General features: G+C 34.8%; 1 protein-coding gene across 8 annotated transcripts in view; it reads right to left on the bottom strand.

Annotated features, from left to right (window-relative positions):
• MON2 (MON2 homolog, regulator of endosome-to-Golgi trafficking) overlaps positions 1-21,090 on the bottom strand; it is a 121,008-nt gene that overhangs the window by 89,421 nt on the left and 10,497 nt on the right. For 5 of the 8 annotated variants that reach the window (XM_045464957.1, XM_045464954.1, XM_045464959.1 and 2 more), the window contains exons 2-5: positions 16,273-16,336; positions 7,353-7,480; positions 6,007-6,138; positions 4,025-4,154 (exon numbers count right to left, since the gene is read on the bottom strand). In XM_045464957.1, coding sequence (XP_045320913.1) covers positions 4,025-4,154; positions 6,007-6,138; positions 7,353-7,480; positions 16,273-16,336 — 454 coding nt within the window. Of the gene's footprint in view, positions 1-4,024; positions 4,155-6,006; positions 6,139-7,352; positions 7,481-10,749; positions 10,831-13,768; positions 13,786-16,272; positions 16,337-21,090 lie in introns of those variants that run through there. The other 3 variants (XM_045464961.1, XM_045464962.1, XM_045464960.1) reach the window with 3 other exon arrangements.

Below are 21,090 nucleotides of genomic sequence, written 5' to 3'. Positions count from 1 at the left end.
AACTGAGAGCTTTTTCCCTGAGATCAGGAACACGACAGTGATGTCCACTCTCACTGCTGTTGTTTAATATAGTGTTGGAAGTACTAGCATCAGCAATCAGACAACAAAAGGAAATCAAAGGCATCAAAATTGGCAAAGATGAAGTTAAGCTTTCACTTTTTGCAGATGACATGATATTATACATGGAAAATCCGATAGACTCCACCAAAAGTCTGCTAGAACTGATCCATGAATTCAGCAAAGTTGCAGGATACAAAATCAATGTACAGAAATCAGTTGCATTCTTATACACTAATAATGAAGCAACAGAAAAACAAAGAAACTGATCCCATTCACAATTGCACCAAGAAACATAAAATACCTAGGGATAAATCTAACCAAAGATGTAAAAGATCTGTATGCTGAAAACTATAGAAACCTTATGAAGGAAATTGAAGAAGATACAAAGAAATGGAAAAACATTCCGTACTCATGGGTTGGAAGAATAAATATTGTCAAAATGTCAAAACTACCCAAAGCTATCTACACATTCGATGCAATCCCCATCAAAATTGCACCAGCATTCTTCTCGAAGCTAGAACAAGCAATCCTAAAATGCATATGGAACCACAAAAGGCCCCGAATAGCCAAAGTAATTTTGAAGAAGACGACCAAAACAGGAGGCATCACAATCCCAGACTTTAGCCTCTACTACAAAGCTGTCATCATCAAGACAGCATGGTATTGGCACAAAAACAGACACATAGACCAATGGAATAGAATAGAAACCCCAGAACTAGACCCACAAACGTATGGCCAACTCATCTCTGACAAAGCAGGAAAGAACATCCAACAGAAAAAAGACAGTCTCTTTAACAAATGGTGCTGGGAGAACTGGACAGCAACATGCAGAAGGTTGAAACTAGACCACTTTCTCACACCATTCACAAAAATAAACTCAAAATGGATAAAGGACCTGAATGTGAGACAGGAAACCATCAAAACCCTAGAGGAGAAAGCAGGAAAAGACTTCTCTGACCTCAGCCGTAGCAATTTCTTACTTGACATCTCCCCAAAGGCAAGGGAATTAAAAGCAAAAATGAACTACTGGGACTTTATGAAGATAAGAAGCTTCTGCACAGCAAAGGAAACAACCAACAAAACTAAAAGGCAACCAACGGAATGGGAAAAGATATTTGCAAATGACATATCGGACAAAGGGCTAGTATCCAAAATCTATAGAGAGCTCACCAAACTCCACACTCGAAAAACAAATAACCCAGTGAAAAAATGGGCAGAAATCATGAATAGACACTTCTCTAAAGAAGACATCCGGATGGCCAACAGGCACCTGAAAAGATGCTCAACGTCGCTCCTCATCAGGGAAATGCAAATCAAAACCACACTCAGATATCACCTCATGCCAGTCAGAGTGGCCAAAATGAACAAATCAGGAGACTATAGATGCTGGAGAGGATGTGGAGAAACGGGAACCCTCTTGCACTGTTGGTGGGAATGCAAATTGGTGCAGCCACTCTGGAAAACAATGTGGAGGTTCCTCAAAAAATTAAAAATAGACCTACCCTATGACCCAGCAATAGCACTGCTAGGAATTTACCCAAGGGATACAGGAGTACTGATGCATAGGGGCACTTGTACCCCAATGTTTATAGCAGCACTCTCAACAATAGCCACATTGTGGAAAGAGCCTAAATGTCCATCAACTGATGAATGGATAAAGAAATTGTGGTTTATATACACAATGGAGTACTACGTGGCAATGAGAAAGAATGAAATATGGCCCTTTGTAGCAACATGGATGGAAATGGAGAGTGTTATGCTAAGTGAAATAAGCCATACAGAGAAAGACAGATACCCTATGTTTTCACTCTCATGTGGATCCTGAGAAACTTAACAGAAACCCATGGGGGAGGGGAAGGAAAAAAAATAAATAAAGAGGTTAGAGTGGGAGAGAGCCAAAGCATGAGAGACTCTTAAAAACTGGGAACAACTGAGAACAAACTGAGGGTTGATGGGGGATGGGAGGGAGAGGTGGGTGGGTGGTGGTTATTGATGAGGGCACCTTTTGGGATGACCACTGGGTGTTGTATGGAAACCAATTTGACAATAAATTTCATATATTGAAAAAAATGTAAAAAAAAAAAAAAAAAAAAAAAAACTAAATAGAGAAACTGTCTCGGGGTCTTGGGTATTATTCCAGTTCCCTATGCCTTATGTGGGAAAAATAAATAAAATTTAACAACCAAAGGGGAAAAAAAAAGATGAAAAACATATGATGAATAAAGGTCATAACTTTGAAAAAAAAACCTCTTTTTATACAAAATACCATCATAATCACTCTTTACTATCTTATGACATTTTTTAGCTTAGCATCTTTATCCATACATTTGATTTTCCCAGTCTCCCATTCCCGAACCCCTTTATTTTATGAATTTGAAATTCACATGATCTTTCCATGTGCCTTTAAATATCAAACATATAAAAGTTTACCACATGGTTAATTTCTATACCATCTCAGCATATAAAAGAGAATTAACCACTTGATCTGCCATAATTACTATGTCAGTTAATACGTATTGACTAGCTAAGAGTCAGCTAAAAAGGTGTTTCCCAACTCAGCACTTCTTTGAATACTAGTAAGATATCATTTTCTGTTAATTATGACAGCCTGCTTTGAATAAATGTTGACTTAATGAAAACTTGAAAAAAAACGAGGTTCTAAGTGTTTCTACCTTGTTAGAAAGTATTAAATAAGATACTGTTCTTTAGAGGCACAAAGCTAAAACCACCAATCCAGGAATCATACTCAGTTTATGAATGTATAACACACCCAAACTGGAGAACTGCCATTTTACCCTGTAAATTTACTCCTTAATATTTCAAATTCTAGAATTCCCCAGGGAAACATGCAGAAAAACCAATATACCAAAGTGGAAATATTACGATAAACAACAGATCAAGAATGCCTAAAACCAAACGTGAAAAATCTGATCAATGGTGAACTTCAGGAAAAGTGAAGGAATAATTAGAGTAGGCAGCATTACCATCACCTACTAAGACTGCCATTTTTTTTTTATCAGTATTACCAAAAGAACCTCAAATGAAATGACAAACTGCATTTTAAGAGTGGGGTAGGGGAAGCTATGTAAAAGGGAAAACCAGTTTAATCTTTAGTTTCTTGAGTAAATAAAGCAGATAGGTTGCTCATGATGGTAGTACCGTATGATCCTTTAAACTAATCATGGGAAAAAATTTACTTTTCATCCAATAAGGAAAATAAATGAAACAAGCAGAATTTCTATAGCTAAAAGTTATCAAACTGTAAAAACTGTAACAGAAACAGAGCATCTTCAGCTGACTGACATGTTTCTAAGTTTTTAGACAGTTTTTTAAAATCACAAAAAGATGTTTAAAGTTACAATGAAGATACTTGATGAAGATATGAAAAGGTTAATCTTTACATTATATAAATATTCATTAACACATGTTAAAAGGCACAGACAAAAATTCACATGAGGGAAACTCACTCCTGAAAATTTACCTTAAAGAAGTAAATCAAATGGAAAAAATATGTAAGAAGACACTCAAAACAGTATTAAAATACTGAACACAATATAACTGTCCAGCAGGAAACTCATTCATTAAATTGTAGAACAGCTACAAAATACGGTGCAACCGTTAAAATTTAAATTACAAACATAAAAGAATGACATGAAAAATTCATAGAACATAATGTTTGGCTAAAAATACATACAATGCAACAGCTGATATAAAAAAATGTGAAATTATACATAATTAGAAATAAACATGGAAAATAAAGAGCCTCTTCTTGGGATGATAGCACTGTAAGGGATTTATCTAAACTGCCACTGTCAACGTAATAATATTGTTAAAATAAATCTGTTTTTTAAAGTATTCTAGTTTTTAGATGCCTAAGTTCACAGGGCAAAGATGGAAAATAAAAAGAGGAATCAGGCAAGCAAAACCACCCACTGTGAAAAGGAAACCACGTTTATCACTCTACCTCGGTGCCGTTCGTCTTCAGCAACCATCCTCTCAAAAACAACAGTAACAACTTGTCGCACTGTAGCAGCAGCTGTATTATTTGTAATATTATCTTTTGTGAAGTGTAGTCGAAAACAAAGAACAATTGCCTAAAAGAACAATTTTCATTTAGTGTGAAATAAGGTTGAAGAACATAATAACTATTTGTTTTATTAGACACAACCCAAAACTAAATAATTTATGTTTGGCCGTTCCAATCACAGATACTAAAAGTCCCACCCTCTTCTCTTATACAATAAAGCCACAAAAATCCTTGGATTCTGAAATAATTCAAACTGTGTAAATATACAGCCACATAAGATTTGGTTAGATAATGTGAAACACAAATTTCACAACTTGGTTCTTTTTTTTTTTTTTAAGTTTATTTATTTTGAGAGAGAGAGAAAGAGCAGGGGAGGGTCAGAGAGGGAGGGAGAGAAAGAATCCCAACCAGGCTCCATGCTGTCAGCACAGAGCCTGACACAGGGCTCAAACTCATGAAACTATGAGATCATGACCTGGGCCAAAATCAGGAGTTGGCTGCTTAACCTAAGACTGAGCCACCCTGGCAACCCACAACTTGGTTCTTTTAATATATGTATAAAAATGTGTTATGCTTTTATTTCCCCAGAATGACTTGTTTTGCAAAGAACAAGTACTCAAAATTTGTTACATCACTAAGTCACTTGGAGAAATATAAATAGGCTAAACACATAAATGAATAAAATGATAAATTTTTAAAAGAAGTCATTCTTTATTTTTAAAAATCAACTTCAGGTTAAGTTATAATTTATATACAATAAATTCTAATCCTTTAAACTATTTAATATGATGAGTTCTTTTAGTTATATCCCCCCATGAAACTACTGCCACAATCAAGACACAAGACAGTTCCATCACCCTAAAACTCTCCTGATGCTCCTTTGCCCTCCACATACTCCTCCACGCTTGGCCCCAGTCAACCTCCTGGTTGCCTTTTTCATTACGGTAAGCTGGCATTTTCTACAAACACAGTCATCATTCAGTATGCACTGTTTTTTGTATCTGGTTTCTTTTACTTGTAATGTTTGTAAAATTCATCCATGTTGTTCTCTGTATCAGTAGTTTGTACTTTTTTACACCTGAGTAGTATTTCACAGTATAGGTATACCAATATTGTGTTTATCCATTCATCTGCTGATAGACATTTGAGATGTTTGCACTTTTTAGCCACTGTGAATAAAGCTGCTGTGAACATCAAATACAAGTCTCCATAGAGACGTGTTTTCATTTACCTTGGATAAGTAACTAGAAGTAAAAAGGCTAGATAATACGGTAAATATAAGGTTAAACTTTTAAAGAAAATGCTAGTTTCCCAAAGTGATTTTACACACCTTACAAAATTTTACAATTTTAGACATTTTTTAATGTTTATTTTTGAGAGAGAGAGAGGCAGAGAGGGGGGCGGACAGAGGATCCAAAACGGGATTGGTGCTGACAGCAGCAAGCCCAATGCGGGGCTGGAGCTCATGAGGCATGAGATCATGACCTAAGCTGAAGTCAGATGCTCAACCGACTGAGCCACCTAAGCACTCCTACAAGTGAAATTATTTTTAAAAGGTGAGAAGAGTTCTTACAGGGAAAACTCAAAGAAATTCGGGAGAATACTGACAACCCCAAACACATTTTTTTCTCTCAGTTTCCTATTCTTCTATATTTTTCTGCTACTTTTCTCTTTTCCTATTCATGACTAAGCCTGTCAGCTATTCCCAAAGGACTCTGTTCAATCACCTTAACCTGATTTTAACTCTAACCTGAGGAAAATAAAGCATTAGTGGTTTTTTTTAACATGCAATGTCCATTATCACAAGAACTACAGGGAAGTTGCTTTCAGTACAAACGGTACTAGGCTTTCCTCTTTCAGGGAGCTTATTCAAATACTGTCTCCAAAGCAATTATGAACTTTGACCACAGGTTTCCTACCTTAGAAAGTGCCTCATCATGAACTACTGTATTGGTTGTTAAAAGAACAAGAACTGTTTGAAGTAGCTTAAGTTCTTCAAGACTGTTTTCCATTAGCTGCCAAAGCATATTAATTATATTTCCAGCCGCAGTCTGTAAAATAATTATTTGAATTACTGTCAGCAAATAAAATATAAGGTTTTAGGTTCCTAAATAAGAAAAGATGTACAAATATTACCTCACTTGGAGAGAAGTTCTTGGTCATAATAACAAAACCTATGTTTCTGGATCTATAGGTCAAAACACATCTTTCAACTAATCTGAGATTTAAACTAATTTTTTCTCAAAAAATAAATTTCTTTAAAATGTACCATTTGAATATATGCAAACAGCAGCATGCAGTTCTGAGATGTCTAGTCAAAAAAATCAAGGCTCATTTCTACAATATGGGTATATTTCATGTGGACATTTATAAATATAGTCATGCAAGTTAATTGAGACTGACTACTACTGTTTCATATATTATTCCCTTTACAATGTCATAAAAAAACAAAATGCAACTCAAATTAACAAAACATTTATAAACTCAATTAAATTGGACATCGTTTAGAATGCTGTATTAAAGGCAAAAGAATGTATCGCTTCTATTAAAGTACCTTATGGAGTACCACAAAGTTAAAGACCATTGCACTCGAAAGCAGGATGCAGATAGACCGCTGAAATGTTTTTCAGTGTTGTACTATCATAAGGTAATTAGAAACCACTGAAATTAATGAACAACAAATTATCACTTCAGATAATATAGCGAAGTCATCATTTTTCCTTTTTAAAAATAAATATATTCTCTTATGTGGATCCTGAGAAACTTAACAGAAACCCATGGAGGAGGGGAAGGAAAAAAAAAAAAAAAGAGGTTAGAGTGGGAGAGAGCCAAAGCATAAGAGACTCTTAAAAACTGAGAACAAAGTGAGGGTTGATGGGGGGTGGGAGGGAGGGGAGGGTGGGTGATGGGTATTGAGGAGGGCACCTTTTGGGATGAGCACTGGGTGTTGTATGGAAACCAATTTGACAATAAATTTCATATATTGAAATAAATAAATAAATAAATATATTCTCTTCAGTGATACTGATCTATAGTACTCAATGGTGTCTTTTTAGTCATGACATGACAAAATGCACTTCATCTTTATTCATTATTCATGAGTGCTTAATAGTGAGAAAATCTGGTGATCTTTTAAAATTAAGCCATGTCTTTCAAGCACATAAATTGTTTTACATTAAATTATCAGGTATACTTCATTTTCCCCTAATGAAAACTCCCAATTTGATTCTTAAGTACACAGTTTAAATTAAGATCTTCACATTACCTCAGACACGACTTCATGGGACATGAGTCTCTGAATGGCGGCCAAACACAGCTGAGTAATCTTCGGCTCTTTGGTTCCACAACCCATTAGGAACGGCTGAACAACCTCTGAGCTGTTCTCTTTCAAAGCTTTATTTAGAACACATATAAAATAAATTATTAAATCTAATTCATAAGTAGAAATACTTTTATGTATTTACAACCAGTAATAACAATCTTAATAAAAACCACTTTATGTAAAATAAATGCCAAAACAGAAATCAAATAATAAGAGTTAAAATACTTCAGACAGATATTACAGACTCTGTATCTTAACTACCCCTTAGCCTCAGCTTTCCCATGGCCTTCTCCTAGCACTGTTTTTTGATTTTCCTTCATCTCCTGCTACAAACTTTTTAAGGACAACTTCTCAGAAGTTCTATCCTGCCTCAGAGAAGCACTCTATTTCTTCAACAGTGCAGAGGGAGAAATATGAATAAAAATATTCTAGAGCAGAAAAAGTAATTAAAAATAGTATATACATCATCCTCATTACCCTTCTGAATGTTCAGAATCTCCACACAATCTTATTACATGCTTTGAATTTATAGAGCCCTAACTTCTTCTTCAAGAAACAAACTCATTAAAAACAGTAACATTACTCCTCTTGTTACTAAAGCATCACTTTAAATTAATTGGATGCACATGCTATAATGCCAAATCTTAATTTAACCCCTTCTACCAAGCCAATTCTTTCAGAAGTTTTAAAGTGGTAACAAAAATCTAAGAAGTTAGAAAATGCACAAAACCAAAAATTAAATTAACAAAATGAAATTAAGGCAATACACACTTAATGGCTATACAGAGATGAATGAGACAGGTCTGCCACCCTCAGAGAATTTAAAAAGACAACATGGGATTCTAAGGAAAGAGAACATTAAACTTATGTGTTTGGTATATGGTTCTCAAAGGTACGACACCCATCAATTATTTTTTGAGGTTAAGAATTGTAATGAAGACATACAAATCTGAGTTTTAACATGTTTTTCAAAAGAAATTGTTAGAAAGTCATCCACGATCACATTAAAAACGTAAAAGCAGTGTTAACATTAATTTCTTCATTTAAATCCCCACCTTTTTCTCCCAAAGCTCCCATTATAGTATGCTAAATAAAGACCACAATTTCCTACAGCATACTCTGCAAAGTCCTTCGGTATGCCAGCATAAATTACTGACTTAAGACAGCTAAGAGATGGCAAATATGATTGGCAAAGAACAGTGTTTCCAAAAGGGCTCCCCTTGCCTTATTTCCTTGATTTCCTAGGCATAAACGTTTTGATTCAAATCAAGACACAAGGTACCGTAACAATGTCTCAAAACATTTCTATGAATGATTAACAGAGGACAATAAAGCTCAAAAAATACTATTCTGAAGCAGTAAATATCCTACCATATTCAATCCTGCTGGAATTGCTGAAGCGTGAGGCTACCCCAACTCTGCTGAACATGCCTAGTTATTAAATGCCATTCAGCAAATAAAAGTTTTCAACAGTAACAAGTTGCATTTATCATTTTTCTGATGTTAACATGTTTCTCATCTGAGTATCATAATAATCATAGAGAGTTTTTAGAGCATGATTTGGCTCAAGTGCATAGTAAGTGGTAAAGCCACATTTTGAAAACAGGTCTTCTAACTCCTGGTTCACTATTCTTCCCACAACATTATGCTGCCACTCTTTAAGGTAAACAGCACTTAAAGCAAATCAAAGTTCAAACAGTTACAAGTATCTCAGAGGAACCAATGTATCTGCACTTTCATGCTGTCTGCCTGAAGTCTTCAGGTAAATGAAGGAAAAGAAACTGTCCTCATAGAAGGAAAAAAAAATGTACTTTCATAGAGTCTCTGATGAAAGTGACTTCAAGACACATTCAACTGTCACACAGAAAAATCAGTGCCAATATTAATTCTGTCAATTAAAATTCTGTCAATTAATTCTGTCAATGCTTTCTCATCACTTAGAATTGTTCCTCACAATGTCATCTATCAAGGCCATTGTATTCCCTCGTCTCTGATAACAGTCACTCTGACAGGTGTAAGGTGATATCTCACTGTGGTTTTGACGTACATTTCCCTGATGATTAATGATGTTGAGCGTCTTTGCATATACTTGTTGGTCATCTGTAAGTCTTCTTTGGAAAAATGTCTATATAGATCTTCTGCCCATTTTATAATCAGATTGTTTGGGATGCCTCACTTCTTGAAAGAGTACTTCCCTATTGTCTCTGAGATCATCTTCTAAGCCAGTGCCACCCATTCTGCACATTTTGATGCTAGTGCTTTTGTGACCTTACCATTAAGATGTCAACAGAAAATTTCTGTACAACTAGGGTGACAGTTTAAATAGCAATTAAACTTACAAGTTATCAACAATGCACATAACTCAAATGACAGTAATAGTAATATGAACCTATAAACAAGTTCACATTTGCACTGTAAATGACAGCTACATACTACCTGGCCCACAATGATTGTAAGATGCCATCAACTGTAAGATGCATATCAATTTGGGCAATATTAAAATGTGAAAAAACAGTGCCTCTTAGAAAGAATAACATAAAGTGAGTTTCAGCAAAATGTTGTATATGGGGGCAGTCACAGTTACCCAGGTGTCTCAAGTGAGGATAAATTAAAATAGTATTAAAAATAATTTTTATGAATTTTATTTTAATGTAACTGAAAGGAATCCAACATCCATCTCTTGCCTCCTTCCCATTCTTTCTCCCAGTTTATATGAGAATAAAATAATAAAAAAGGATGTTTCAATGTTATCAGAATAAATCAATAACAAAAAAAAATACAACGTATTGATCTGTTTTGTCTTTTGAAACACAGTGTGAAAAAAATGTATCTACCATATCCAGATCACAATGCAGTACGACAGAAATTACAACAAAAAAAAGTTTTCTTTTTTCTTCTTGTAAAAGTGATAGTAGTCTTAGGAAACAGAAATTAGCCTGCTCTTCTAATTGAGAGATAGATGCTCTTTATATACAATAATTTTAATGACATGTTATTTTAAATACAGCTTTATATAAAAACCTTCCTATGGGCTGAGACTTTAGAAATCATGAGGAAAAAGCTATATAATGATATAAAGACATCTTGCTTTAACTATTTTTTAAACTCATTCCAGGAAATTAAGAAGAAAAGGCTCAACTCTTTTTAATCAAAACTCTCTATTTCAAATTCCTTCAAAATATAAAGACAGGCTTTTTAGGGGGTAAGGAAGAAAAATTTATTTTTTTTAACCTAAGTCCCTTAATAAATATGACTCCTTTAATAGAATAACACTGTTGGATAAATGTATTTTATTTCCAAATTTTATAACTGTGAGATCAAATGATACACTTTCACACACCTGAAAGAGGTCCAGCAGGTCCCCATATCCTAGGGGTTTCCTTGCTCTGAGCAGTTTCACTGCATAATTGTAGTTTTTATCCTGGAAAGAAAGAATTAAACTAGGATACCCCACTATGAATCACATTAATGGGGGTTAATAAAAGTTTCATCATGATAAATTTTAATGGTCATTAAATAACAAATTATAATTCTTGTGAAAGAAATAAAATATGATGTAGATACGATTGCTACCCTCAAAATCCCTTAAAATTTAGTTATGGGAAAGACTGATATTTCTAACAAAATTTAAAAAAATTTAATGGTTCAAATAGTCTGAAAATACTTTAAATGATCAAGAATCGAAGGACAAATAAAAGTATGGGCAGTTTCATATTAAAAGCACATTATATGAAAAGGAAGGATTATTTAAAAAATGATGCTAGCTATTACAATTGGTTAGTAATTTTACAAATGAAAAAAGAATCTAGGTCCTCACATCACTCCATATATTACTAAGAAAAAATCAAACAAAAAAACTAAAAGAAAATACAAATGACTATCACTATATGGAAGGAGAAGGACTTCCTAAGTGGAGAGCAACAAATCAGAAAAATTATGTTATGTAAAAATGAAAAACATCTTGGGGCGCCTGGGTGGCGCAGTCGGTTAAGCGTCCGACTTCAGCCAGGTCACGATCTCGCGGTCCGTGAGTTCGAGCCCCGCGTCGGGCTCTGGGCTGATGGCTCAGAGCCTGGAGCCTGTTTCCGATTCTGTGTCTCCCTCTCTCTCTGCCCCTCCCCCGTTCATGCTCTGTCTCTCTCTGTCCCAAAAATAAATAAACGTTGAAAAAAAATTTAAAAAAAAAAAAAAAAAAATGAAAAACATCTCAATTAAAAATTAAAAGGTAAATGACTTGCAGGAAATATAAACATGATGGGAAGTTAATACCTTTGCTATAAAATAGTTCAAATAATATAAGAAAAACACAAAAACTGAAAGAAATAAATGTAAAATGAAAAAAGGAAATTTAATAACCTCAAAGGAAAATATTCAATATTAAAAAGAAGTATCAATTAAAATAAGAAGTCATTTACCTGTTCAATTCCCAAAAACATTTTTTAAAACAATAATCAGGCAAGGATGTTATAAAAATACACTCACCTATTACTGCTAAGGGCATAAACTTTTATCAGAAAGCACTGTGGTAACAAATTCCAAGAACCTGTTCATACCCTGTGATTTAATAATTTAATTGCTAGAAATTTACCTTAAAAAAATAATTCTAAATACTGAAACATGCCTCACATAAAGGAATGGTTAATAAGCTACAATCACTGGCTAAAAAATATTATGAAGCAATTAAAAAAATACAAAAGATACCATCAAAAAAAGTATTTATGATATAATAAAAGGCAGAATACAAATTAAAGTTTTTAAAAGTTTAAAAAGAATCCAAGGAAAAAAGAATAAATAAGAACACATTATACCATAGAGAAACTATGTAATCTCTCTCACCCACTAGGTTAACGTGCACACAGGGCATTAGTTACAGCCCTTTCGGTCTTCTAGCCTGGATTATAGACACCACCTACCAACAGACCTCTACTTTACTGATGGTACATTGAAATACACCTTGCACACTGCTGGGCGAGTTTACATAAAAACATTAAAATGAATGTGTCACTTCCTTGATTCAAACTCCTTCCATCCAGCAGCTCAGAAAGTCACACAATGGCAATACTTGAATAGTGTATCCACATAGACCACACTGTTTTATACCTCATATATTTAAGTAATCTGCTTTACTTTCCACTTCTATACCTTATTTGTTGGGCTCACTCCTTTTTAAGCTTTGAGACTCAGCTTAAGATTCCCAGACTGGGTTGGGTGCCTGCCTTCTCTATGTTCGCATAATAAATAAGCCTGTCTATACTTCCATCTTGGCATTTACCACACTATGAAAATTCTCCATTTAAAGTCTGTCTCCATTCTTCTGTTATCTGGCTGATATGAATGAAGTATGACAAAATTCATCTACTTGAATCATCATAACATGTAAAATTATGGCAAAGACTGAAAAGTAGAAAAACACACTAGAGGTAGCACTGACAGACTTACTCGCATTTTGGAATGACTCACTCACTATTGGCCTGCGCTAAATGAGGGCTTACTATTTCCTATGTAATGTGCTAACTTCTAGCAATATAAGGAGAATAAGATATTGATCCTGACCTCAGGAAGTGTGTCCTCTAGAAGAAAAAATTTCTGGCAAAGGACTTCAAAAGGCAAATGGAATGAAAGGCAGGCACAAACACACTTTTCGAGTATATTTCTTATATTTCCATATAGACTATAGGTGAGTTACACTACTCATCTTTGTATTTCTTCCAGTGATTCGTACATAACTCTTTCCTTATTAAGAATATATTTATGATATATTCTCTAGATATTTGTAAAATATCACAAGCATATGTATTGCTAAAATAGAAAATACTAAATAAAATCAGCAGATAAATTACCTTTTAACATCAGAAAAAAATTCCAAAGTATATTGCTCATTGCTACTTAAAGATGTTTTAGTAACAAGACCATGGAGATATGAAAAAGATGAGGGAAACTGTGTGAGAAAAGAACACAAATCATACACAATGATCATCTACATAAAAATTCTATTTGTATACTGACTGTGGCTGAAAGCAGCCATAGGTAGATGTAACCACTACGGTTCTGAATATGGGTTAAACACAATTTTAAGATATCACAACCTCGTTGGTTCCCTTGTTTCAAATATTCAAAAACAGATTCTCTGTTTATGTAATTTTTGTATAACACAAGCCTTCTCAGTCAATTTCAAGTATACCGTAAGCTGGCTTAATAAAAACATTTCTAATATATGGTAGTCAAGTGTCAGGTTAAGGCATTTGGCCTCGTAAGTGAAGAACTGGATGTTGCTATCTCTCATTTGCAGAGTTTTATCTTGAAAGGAAAAGGAAATGTGGAGATAATGATCTGTATATTTGAATCAATGCTGACATTACCTGGCATAGCATTCCCACTTATGTCAGCATTCATGACAGCAGTGAAAACAAAGAAAAATAAACATTAAAGGAGGATGCTTAAGAGAAGGGGAGATGTAAAGCAAAGATTTATTCTGCAATGTAAATAACCTTCCCTTGGAAAATAAGTCTCAGAAAACTAAAATTGGCTAGAAATCTGTGCTAAGTATCACTGATCAGACTAGTTGATCCTAATTAAGGATTCTGATTTTTATAGCAACCTTTTGTATTTTTGGAATATGTAGAGATATCTGAGAATTCAATATCCCATTTCATTTGAGATTCCTCTATTGTTTGATATCTTTAATATCCATGAGAGCACAAAAGTAGTAATTTACAGTCCCTACCACCATAGAGAAGTAAACACTTCTCAGGAAATGAAATTTTTTAAAAAGTCAACTTAAAATTGTTTTTAGTGTTAACTATACTCTAATTAAGCAGTTTAGAAACTATATATTGACTAAACTCTTTCCTTGTTCTTAAGAGCCCTTGATTTTCAAGATGCTAGTGGTCTAAAAATGTATACATTTTAAAGTATCAGTTGTTATACTTGGTAAAAAATGCTAGGAAATAGTGTAAATGCTAATACAGTCCTCAAGTACATGGCCGTGGAAACTATGGACATTAAAACATGAACTATTAATTGTATGCACATAAAGATTTGTTTTAGTTTGATTTTATACAGCTAATTGAATTAAAATGCAATTAATAGCCCCCTATATATTAAACGCATACTGAGACAAAATTTTTCTTACTCCTCCTTAAGATTAACCAATTAGACACCTTACTTTAGTATAGAACTCTGCACCAGTCAGCAATCCTCTGAAGAAATCAGTCTCTTTTTAAAATTTTCCATCAACTACAGACCCAATGAAAACTTCCACTGTTGGAGAAATGATTAAGGACTAACCATGATATTAGCAATTATGGTAGCAAAAGTTATTATCTGTAAGGATATTCTAATACGCCTGGCCAACTTAAAAATATCCAGATCATAATTTATCTTTAAACATTAATGTCCTCACAGTTGCTAAATCCACCCAACATGCATCTCCCAAACCCACTAGCCCACCCTCCCAATCCAACCACACATACCTTTGCCTTTACCCACCACTTTCACTATACCCCTTCTCAAAATGCACACAGAGCATTATTCAATGCTGTGAATAATGTTATGAAACTATATGGTGTTTTGACACAATGTTCAAAATCAGAGAAGAAGCTGCGAGAAACAGATGCAACACAGGAGAGCTCACCCTATGGGCACATGTCCAGCAAAGCTGCAAGCCTAAGTGAAATCCGCCTTCCACCCTTAAACTGCCCCCCAAAAGTCTTCATTTCATTTTGTAATAGTCTTTGAAATTCCACCAATTAGAGCTTTTCTGGTATCCTTTTTTAAAAATGTAAAGAGATTTATGAGAGTTAGAGAGATTCGTCACTATTTGGATTTGGGGTAAATTAACTTAATAGGACTAGTTTTCTCCTGTAACCAGCTGAGACTAATAGCACCGCTGGAGCTGGAAATGCAGAAGGAAGAATCAGTGAAGTAAGCAATGATTAAGTATAAACACCTGGGAGGGAGGGGCTAGTGTGGAAACCTCACATTATCACGGCAGCATGCTGCAGCAGGAAGAACATGCCCTGGATTCTCAACAGCCAGGGACCTCAGTCTAGTTCCACCATTTATCTATGACCTTAGTCAAGTAACTTAATCTCTTTGCATCTCGATTTGCTCTACTATAACATAAAAACATTTCCCCACAAGGTTGTCTTTTATAAGACAAAGTGGCACGAATGACTCACATGTAACAGATTCTCAGAAAATCCAGTTTCCTTCTTTTCCATGTTCATTACAGAGGCAAGAACAAGAAGGCACCAAAAAAAAGTAACGAGTAGACTATCAAAAGAGTGCCAAAGACAACTCTCAAAATTCCTCCTTGAAAACCAGGTTCAATCACGAGAATGTAAGCAAACATTTTCTTCTTTCTTCCACCCTACTCCCACTCTTTCTTCATGACCATACTGTCTTAGTCCTACGATTCAAAACTCATATAGTACTACTAAATATATAATACTACGCTATCACCTGTTTATAATATACTAAAGATAAAACAGATCTTGGAAGGTGGACTGAGAACCAACCTTTTATTCAATTCAATACAACAAATATTAATTGAATGCCTTTTATGGGTAAGGTGTGTTTTAGGCGACTGAGAAGAGGTGGAGGAGAATGCAAATCCTTTCCTGTAAGGAGTTAGTAGTTTAAAGCTTTCTAATTTCAGAGAATTTTATAACATTCATCCTTGGCAAACCCAATTAGTTCATAAGTTAGGGACTCTTACATATTCTTTATCATAAATAGCATGCTAGGGCACAGAGGAGAGGCTACAGAAAACTGATGGCTGTTTTTTTGTTGCTTTAAAGTGTGCACTTTTACTATTAGTGAAATTTTCATTAATTGTTGAATTTTTAATGCAAAAAATTACCTGCCAAAATTTCGGTGTTTCGTGCAGCTATTGTTTTAACTTTTATTATTCCTGATTCAGCAGCCTGTAAGAATAAAAATAATTAGAACATAAAACTTACTATCAACATGGATTAGCTAGGGAAAGAAATATATATGATCACTGTTACTTTTATTTACAAAACTTCAAATACTAAAGCCTAGTAGTGCCATATACATTATAGGTCGTAAAATATGATTCATTTGATTGTTCACACGCAAGCTCGGCACTACAGCACGTCGCCCTTCTCTGCCTAAGGCACATCTAATCCCTCATGAATTGAAGTGTTCATAAAATATAAAAATAATAAACAGAAACAAAGCCTAATAAAAAAAATTAGGTTTCTCTTCCCCATTTCATACCTCCCTCCGACCATTAAAAAAAAAAAAAAAAAAAAAGCCAAACACTGCAAAATCCAGTAAAACCTTTTTGGATTCAAAGACACTGAATAACCAAGAACTTTATTATTACTTTTAGTTTACATTTTTCAAACAACCATTAGATTTTCATAAGGTACCTAAAACACTTCACGAGAAGTATGTTTAGTGGGCAGTATTTGGAAGTTATATAGCATTTTACAAAATGCCACAGAACTGTGCTGTCCAATACAGTAGCCATTAAGCACTTTATGTGAGGTTAGTCTGAACTCAGCTGTATTCTAAGTATAAAATACACAGATTTTGAAGACTTAATATGGAAAAGAAATGCAAACTATCCCTTAAATATTTGCACTGATTAAATGTTGAAATATTTTGAATATACTGGGTTAAATTATATATTATTAAAATTAAATGCCCCTGTTTCTTTTTACTTTTTTAATGCAATTTAAAATTACACATATGGATTACATCTGTGGTCCACATTTTATTTCTATTGGACGGTGCTGACATATAACACTGATATATAACTTCCATCAAAGAAACTCAGAACATTTTTACTAGCAAGAACCATGCCTATTTTATACTTATACTGGTCTCCAAAAATAATATATCAATATTCATAAGCTATATATCTAAGTTGTCCTATTAATTTGCTTGCTACTTGTTCATTTATTTTGTTATCTCTTATTGCTTGCTAAGGGACAAGTGGTAGCAGGTTCTTAAGGTTTAAAAATATTAATGGAATAACAGCAGTGTCCTGTGGGTTCTTAGCTTGAGTACCAGTGGATTAAAATAAATAACACATTGTAGGTTATCCTATGTATAGCAGACCTTCGTCATTTTGTTGGCTTCCAAGCATGTGAAGCCCTTGCCTGTGTCTAGAGATTTCCCAACTTCATGAGTTTAGCAAGATGAGTAAGCAAGTGGAACTTATCTCCCACTATTGAAAATTGAAAATGCCAGATACCTGGCTTTCCCACATGGCCTGGCTGCTTTTTCTAATCCAAACAGACACACCTACCAGGGATTTTGAATATGGAGGCTAATGACAAAGAAAAGCAGAAACAAGACAGAATTCTTTCTGATGACAGCAGTAAACTTCACTTCTGCTTAAACCAGCCAGTCAGCTTTCACTGCTCACAACCAAGAAGGCCTTAGTTCTACAACTTTAAGAAATGGAAATGTCCCAAGTTAAATTAATATGGCTACAAGCAGAAATATAGTCAAAATAAATTACTTCAGGGAAAGATTACTGATTTTCTGATAATTTGCGGGGAGTACATATTAGAGACACCAGAAGCTTAAAAAAATCCTTGATGCTCAGGTTGCAATACATTCCAAGGAATGCCAGCGGGAGCTGGCATCAGTATTCTCTCAAATCTTCAGGTGAGTCCAATATGCAACAAAATTTAGGAGACAGTTGCAATAATGTAGGCAAAAGATGATGGTGGATAAGCCCAAGGTAATAATGACTGAGATGGTAAGAAGTCAGATTCTGAACACATTTTAGATGTACAAACCATAGCATATTTATAATAAAGATTTGGAGAAAGAAAAATCAGACAAAACAAATACAAAATTCAAGGACACTGAAATTATTATCTATACTTTGTTATACTCACATATCTCATCTCAAACTCTGTTGGGTTTGTTACAGGGCCATTCTGTGGTCACTGAGATTTCTTCTGCCATGATTTTCAAGTTCTCCCCATCTTCACTATAACCATAGGTACCCCGTACATGTTCAAATTCAATATTTCTTTCTGCTTCATTTTCAACAAAAATTGATCACACTGAACCATCATCATAAATAGCAATGTCATTTGTCCTGACTTTCTGGAATTCTAGCCAGCCTGACCTTCTTAACAGTTTCCAAAATCAGTCCTATGGCATGCTAGATTAGTATCTAGATGTCAGTAAAAGATTTCAGATTTGCCAAACACTGTTTTGATTTCCTGAGATTAATTAAGAGTTGAGCCATGTCTATATCATAAATAAGTACAAGTAAGTATAAATAAATAAGTTGTAAGGAGGATAAAATGTTTACCAATTATATTTACACATATGCACAGTAAGGAAAAGGAATAAGAACATTTTTTAAAGTTTAATAGTTCCAAAGTAGTGGTTTAAAAGATACATAAAACCAGTGTTTTCTTTCCTAAACACACCAAAAAAAACCACCAAAAGGACTATTTGTTGCCTTAGATATAATTAGACCTATCACATAGTTCCTCATTTCTTACATGCAGGTTTCTACTCTCAAATTTTGAAACTGTAACATCTTATTCTCTAGGCACACTGTTGCTGGAAAGTTTCAATATCAATGTTTATTGACAACACATGTATATCAGGGTCCCTCTAACCACTGCAGTCTTGCTTTATACCGAAGCCTAGCTACATCTTCAAGTGTCTCAAATAAATGGAGGTATTCAGACTCAGATTTCCTTCTCTTTATCAAGGACAGTCTATGTAAAGAAGAGTCTTTAACTTCTTGCTTTAAAAGTATCCCCTACTCTGAACAGGTATCTTGTATATCCACAGGTGAACTACTCAATTATAAACATAGTTCTTTTCTATGAATTGGCCCTCATGCATAAAATATTTAAAAAGAATAAGAAGGAGGAGAAGGAGGAGAAGGAGGAGAAGAAGGAGAAGAAGGAGAAGTTGTTGTTGTTGCTGAAGTTGACAAAAAAAAAAAAAAAAGAAAGAAAGAAAAAAGTTGCCAGTTCTGTGGACTGGATAGAGATGACATAGGTTAGAGATGACATAGGTTAAGGTGTGTAGTCTAATATCTCTATTCCTGGGGGGGCAATCTGTGAGTTTGGGGAAAATACCAAAAGTCTTAAATACACAGCAGTATTTAATGCTTGTTACACTTAAAATTAATCTCTCTCAAGAAATACCTTTTCTTTTCTTCAATATTCTTTGATTACCCAAATAGACATACTCCCCAGGGACTTTGAATAGGGAGGCTAGTAGCACAAAAAAACAGAGACAAGAGAGAATGCGGACTCCTCTTCCAAGACTGTCTAGAATATCTTTGACCTCACTTCTCACTCAGTAAACTTTTCCTGGGCAAAAATAATTCCCTGGTTTCAATTACTTTCTAAATGCTGTAGACTCCCAAATTATATTCCTGTCTCCTAAACTATAGGACTTACTAACCTAAATGTTTAAAAGGCACCTTAGATTCAAGATACTCAAAACAGGTGTCATCCTGTCACCCCCTCCACACACTTCCACTTCAGCCCCAGAAAAAACCTGTTCCTTTTCCTATAATCTCTACTTCTCTGAACAGCAGCAGTATCCATCCAGTCACTGACTAGACACCTGGGGTTTCTCTCTCATCCCACAAATCATATCAGCCACAAGGCTATGTAGGGAACATATTTTGTACCCTTTCTCTCAAATCCCACTTCTGCACCTTCATTCAAACTGCTGGGGTGCCTGGGTGGCTCAATCAGTTGGGTGTCCAACTTTGGCTCAGGTCATGATCTTGCAGTTTGTGGGTTCAAGCCCTGCTTCAGGCTCTGTGCTGACAGCTCGGAGCCTGGAGCCTGCTTTGGATTGTCTCCCTCTCTCTATGACCCTCTCCCGCTCACTCTCTCTCAAAAATAAACAAAGATTAAAAAAAAACAAAAACAAAAACAACTGCTCATTACCAACCTAAACTAAAAGATTTCTGGACTTACAATCTTGCCTTCCACTCATCCATTGACTCAACTTTTCAATGGTTCCCCAGTGCCTATCCCAACTAGTGTTTCTCAAAACTGAGTAGTTTAAGGACTTCCTTAAAATCAATCAATCAATCAATCAATCATGAACCTACCCAGTTACTGATAAATTTAAGTTTGTATAAACTTATTAGGAATAAATTCCTATTTTTACAGCCCTTAAATTATAGTTATATACAAGTTATATACAAACCCAAATCAACACTAATGCGACAAATAATGCTTTGCTGAAATTAAACCACTGCTCACAAAATGAAGATAATTGTAGGCTTAAAGAGCAGGCTCTCCTGCTTTTGGTACTGTAAGAGCAGTGACAGAAATAATTTCTTCCATCAATTTTTTTCTCTGGTAACTATGAAAAAGCCTTTCCATCTTTGTGGGCTGTCTATGGTTTGTACCGGTAACACTTTATCCCACTCATCTCACTACATGTCTGTTCCTCCATTCTAGCTATATGCCCTATAAGGACAAGAAATCTATTCCATTTGTCGCTCCATATTACTAACGTCTATCACAGTGCCTGGCATACAGGAGCTACATAATAAATGCTTCTAAACAAAAGTATTACAAGTTCTAAGTAGAGAAGGAGACTCTACTGCCCACTAATTAAAAACCCAGAGGAAATCCGATCCAGGTATGCACAAGGCCGTCAGGGCTGCTGGTCCACCTTTCTGCCATTCTCTTGG

This window comes from Leopardus geoffroyi, chromosome B4 (genome assembly GCF_018350155.1).
Source record: "Leopardus geoffroyi isolate Oge1 chromosome B4, O.geoffroyi_Oge1_pat1.0, whole genome shotgun sequence".
NCBI classification, from domain to species: Eukaryota; Metazoa; Chordata; class Mammalia; order Carnivora; family Felidae; genus Leopardus; species Leopardus geoffroyi.
The sequence above is the reverse complement of the archived record's forward strand: the minus strand, read 5'-3'. Positions and strand labels throughout refer to the sequence as shown.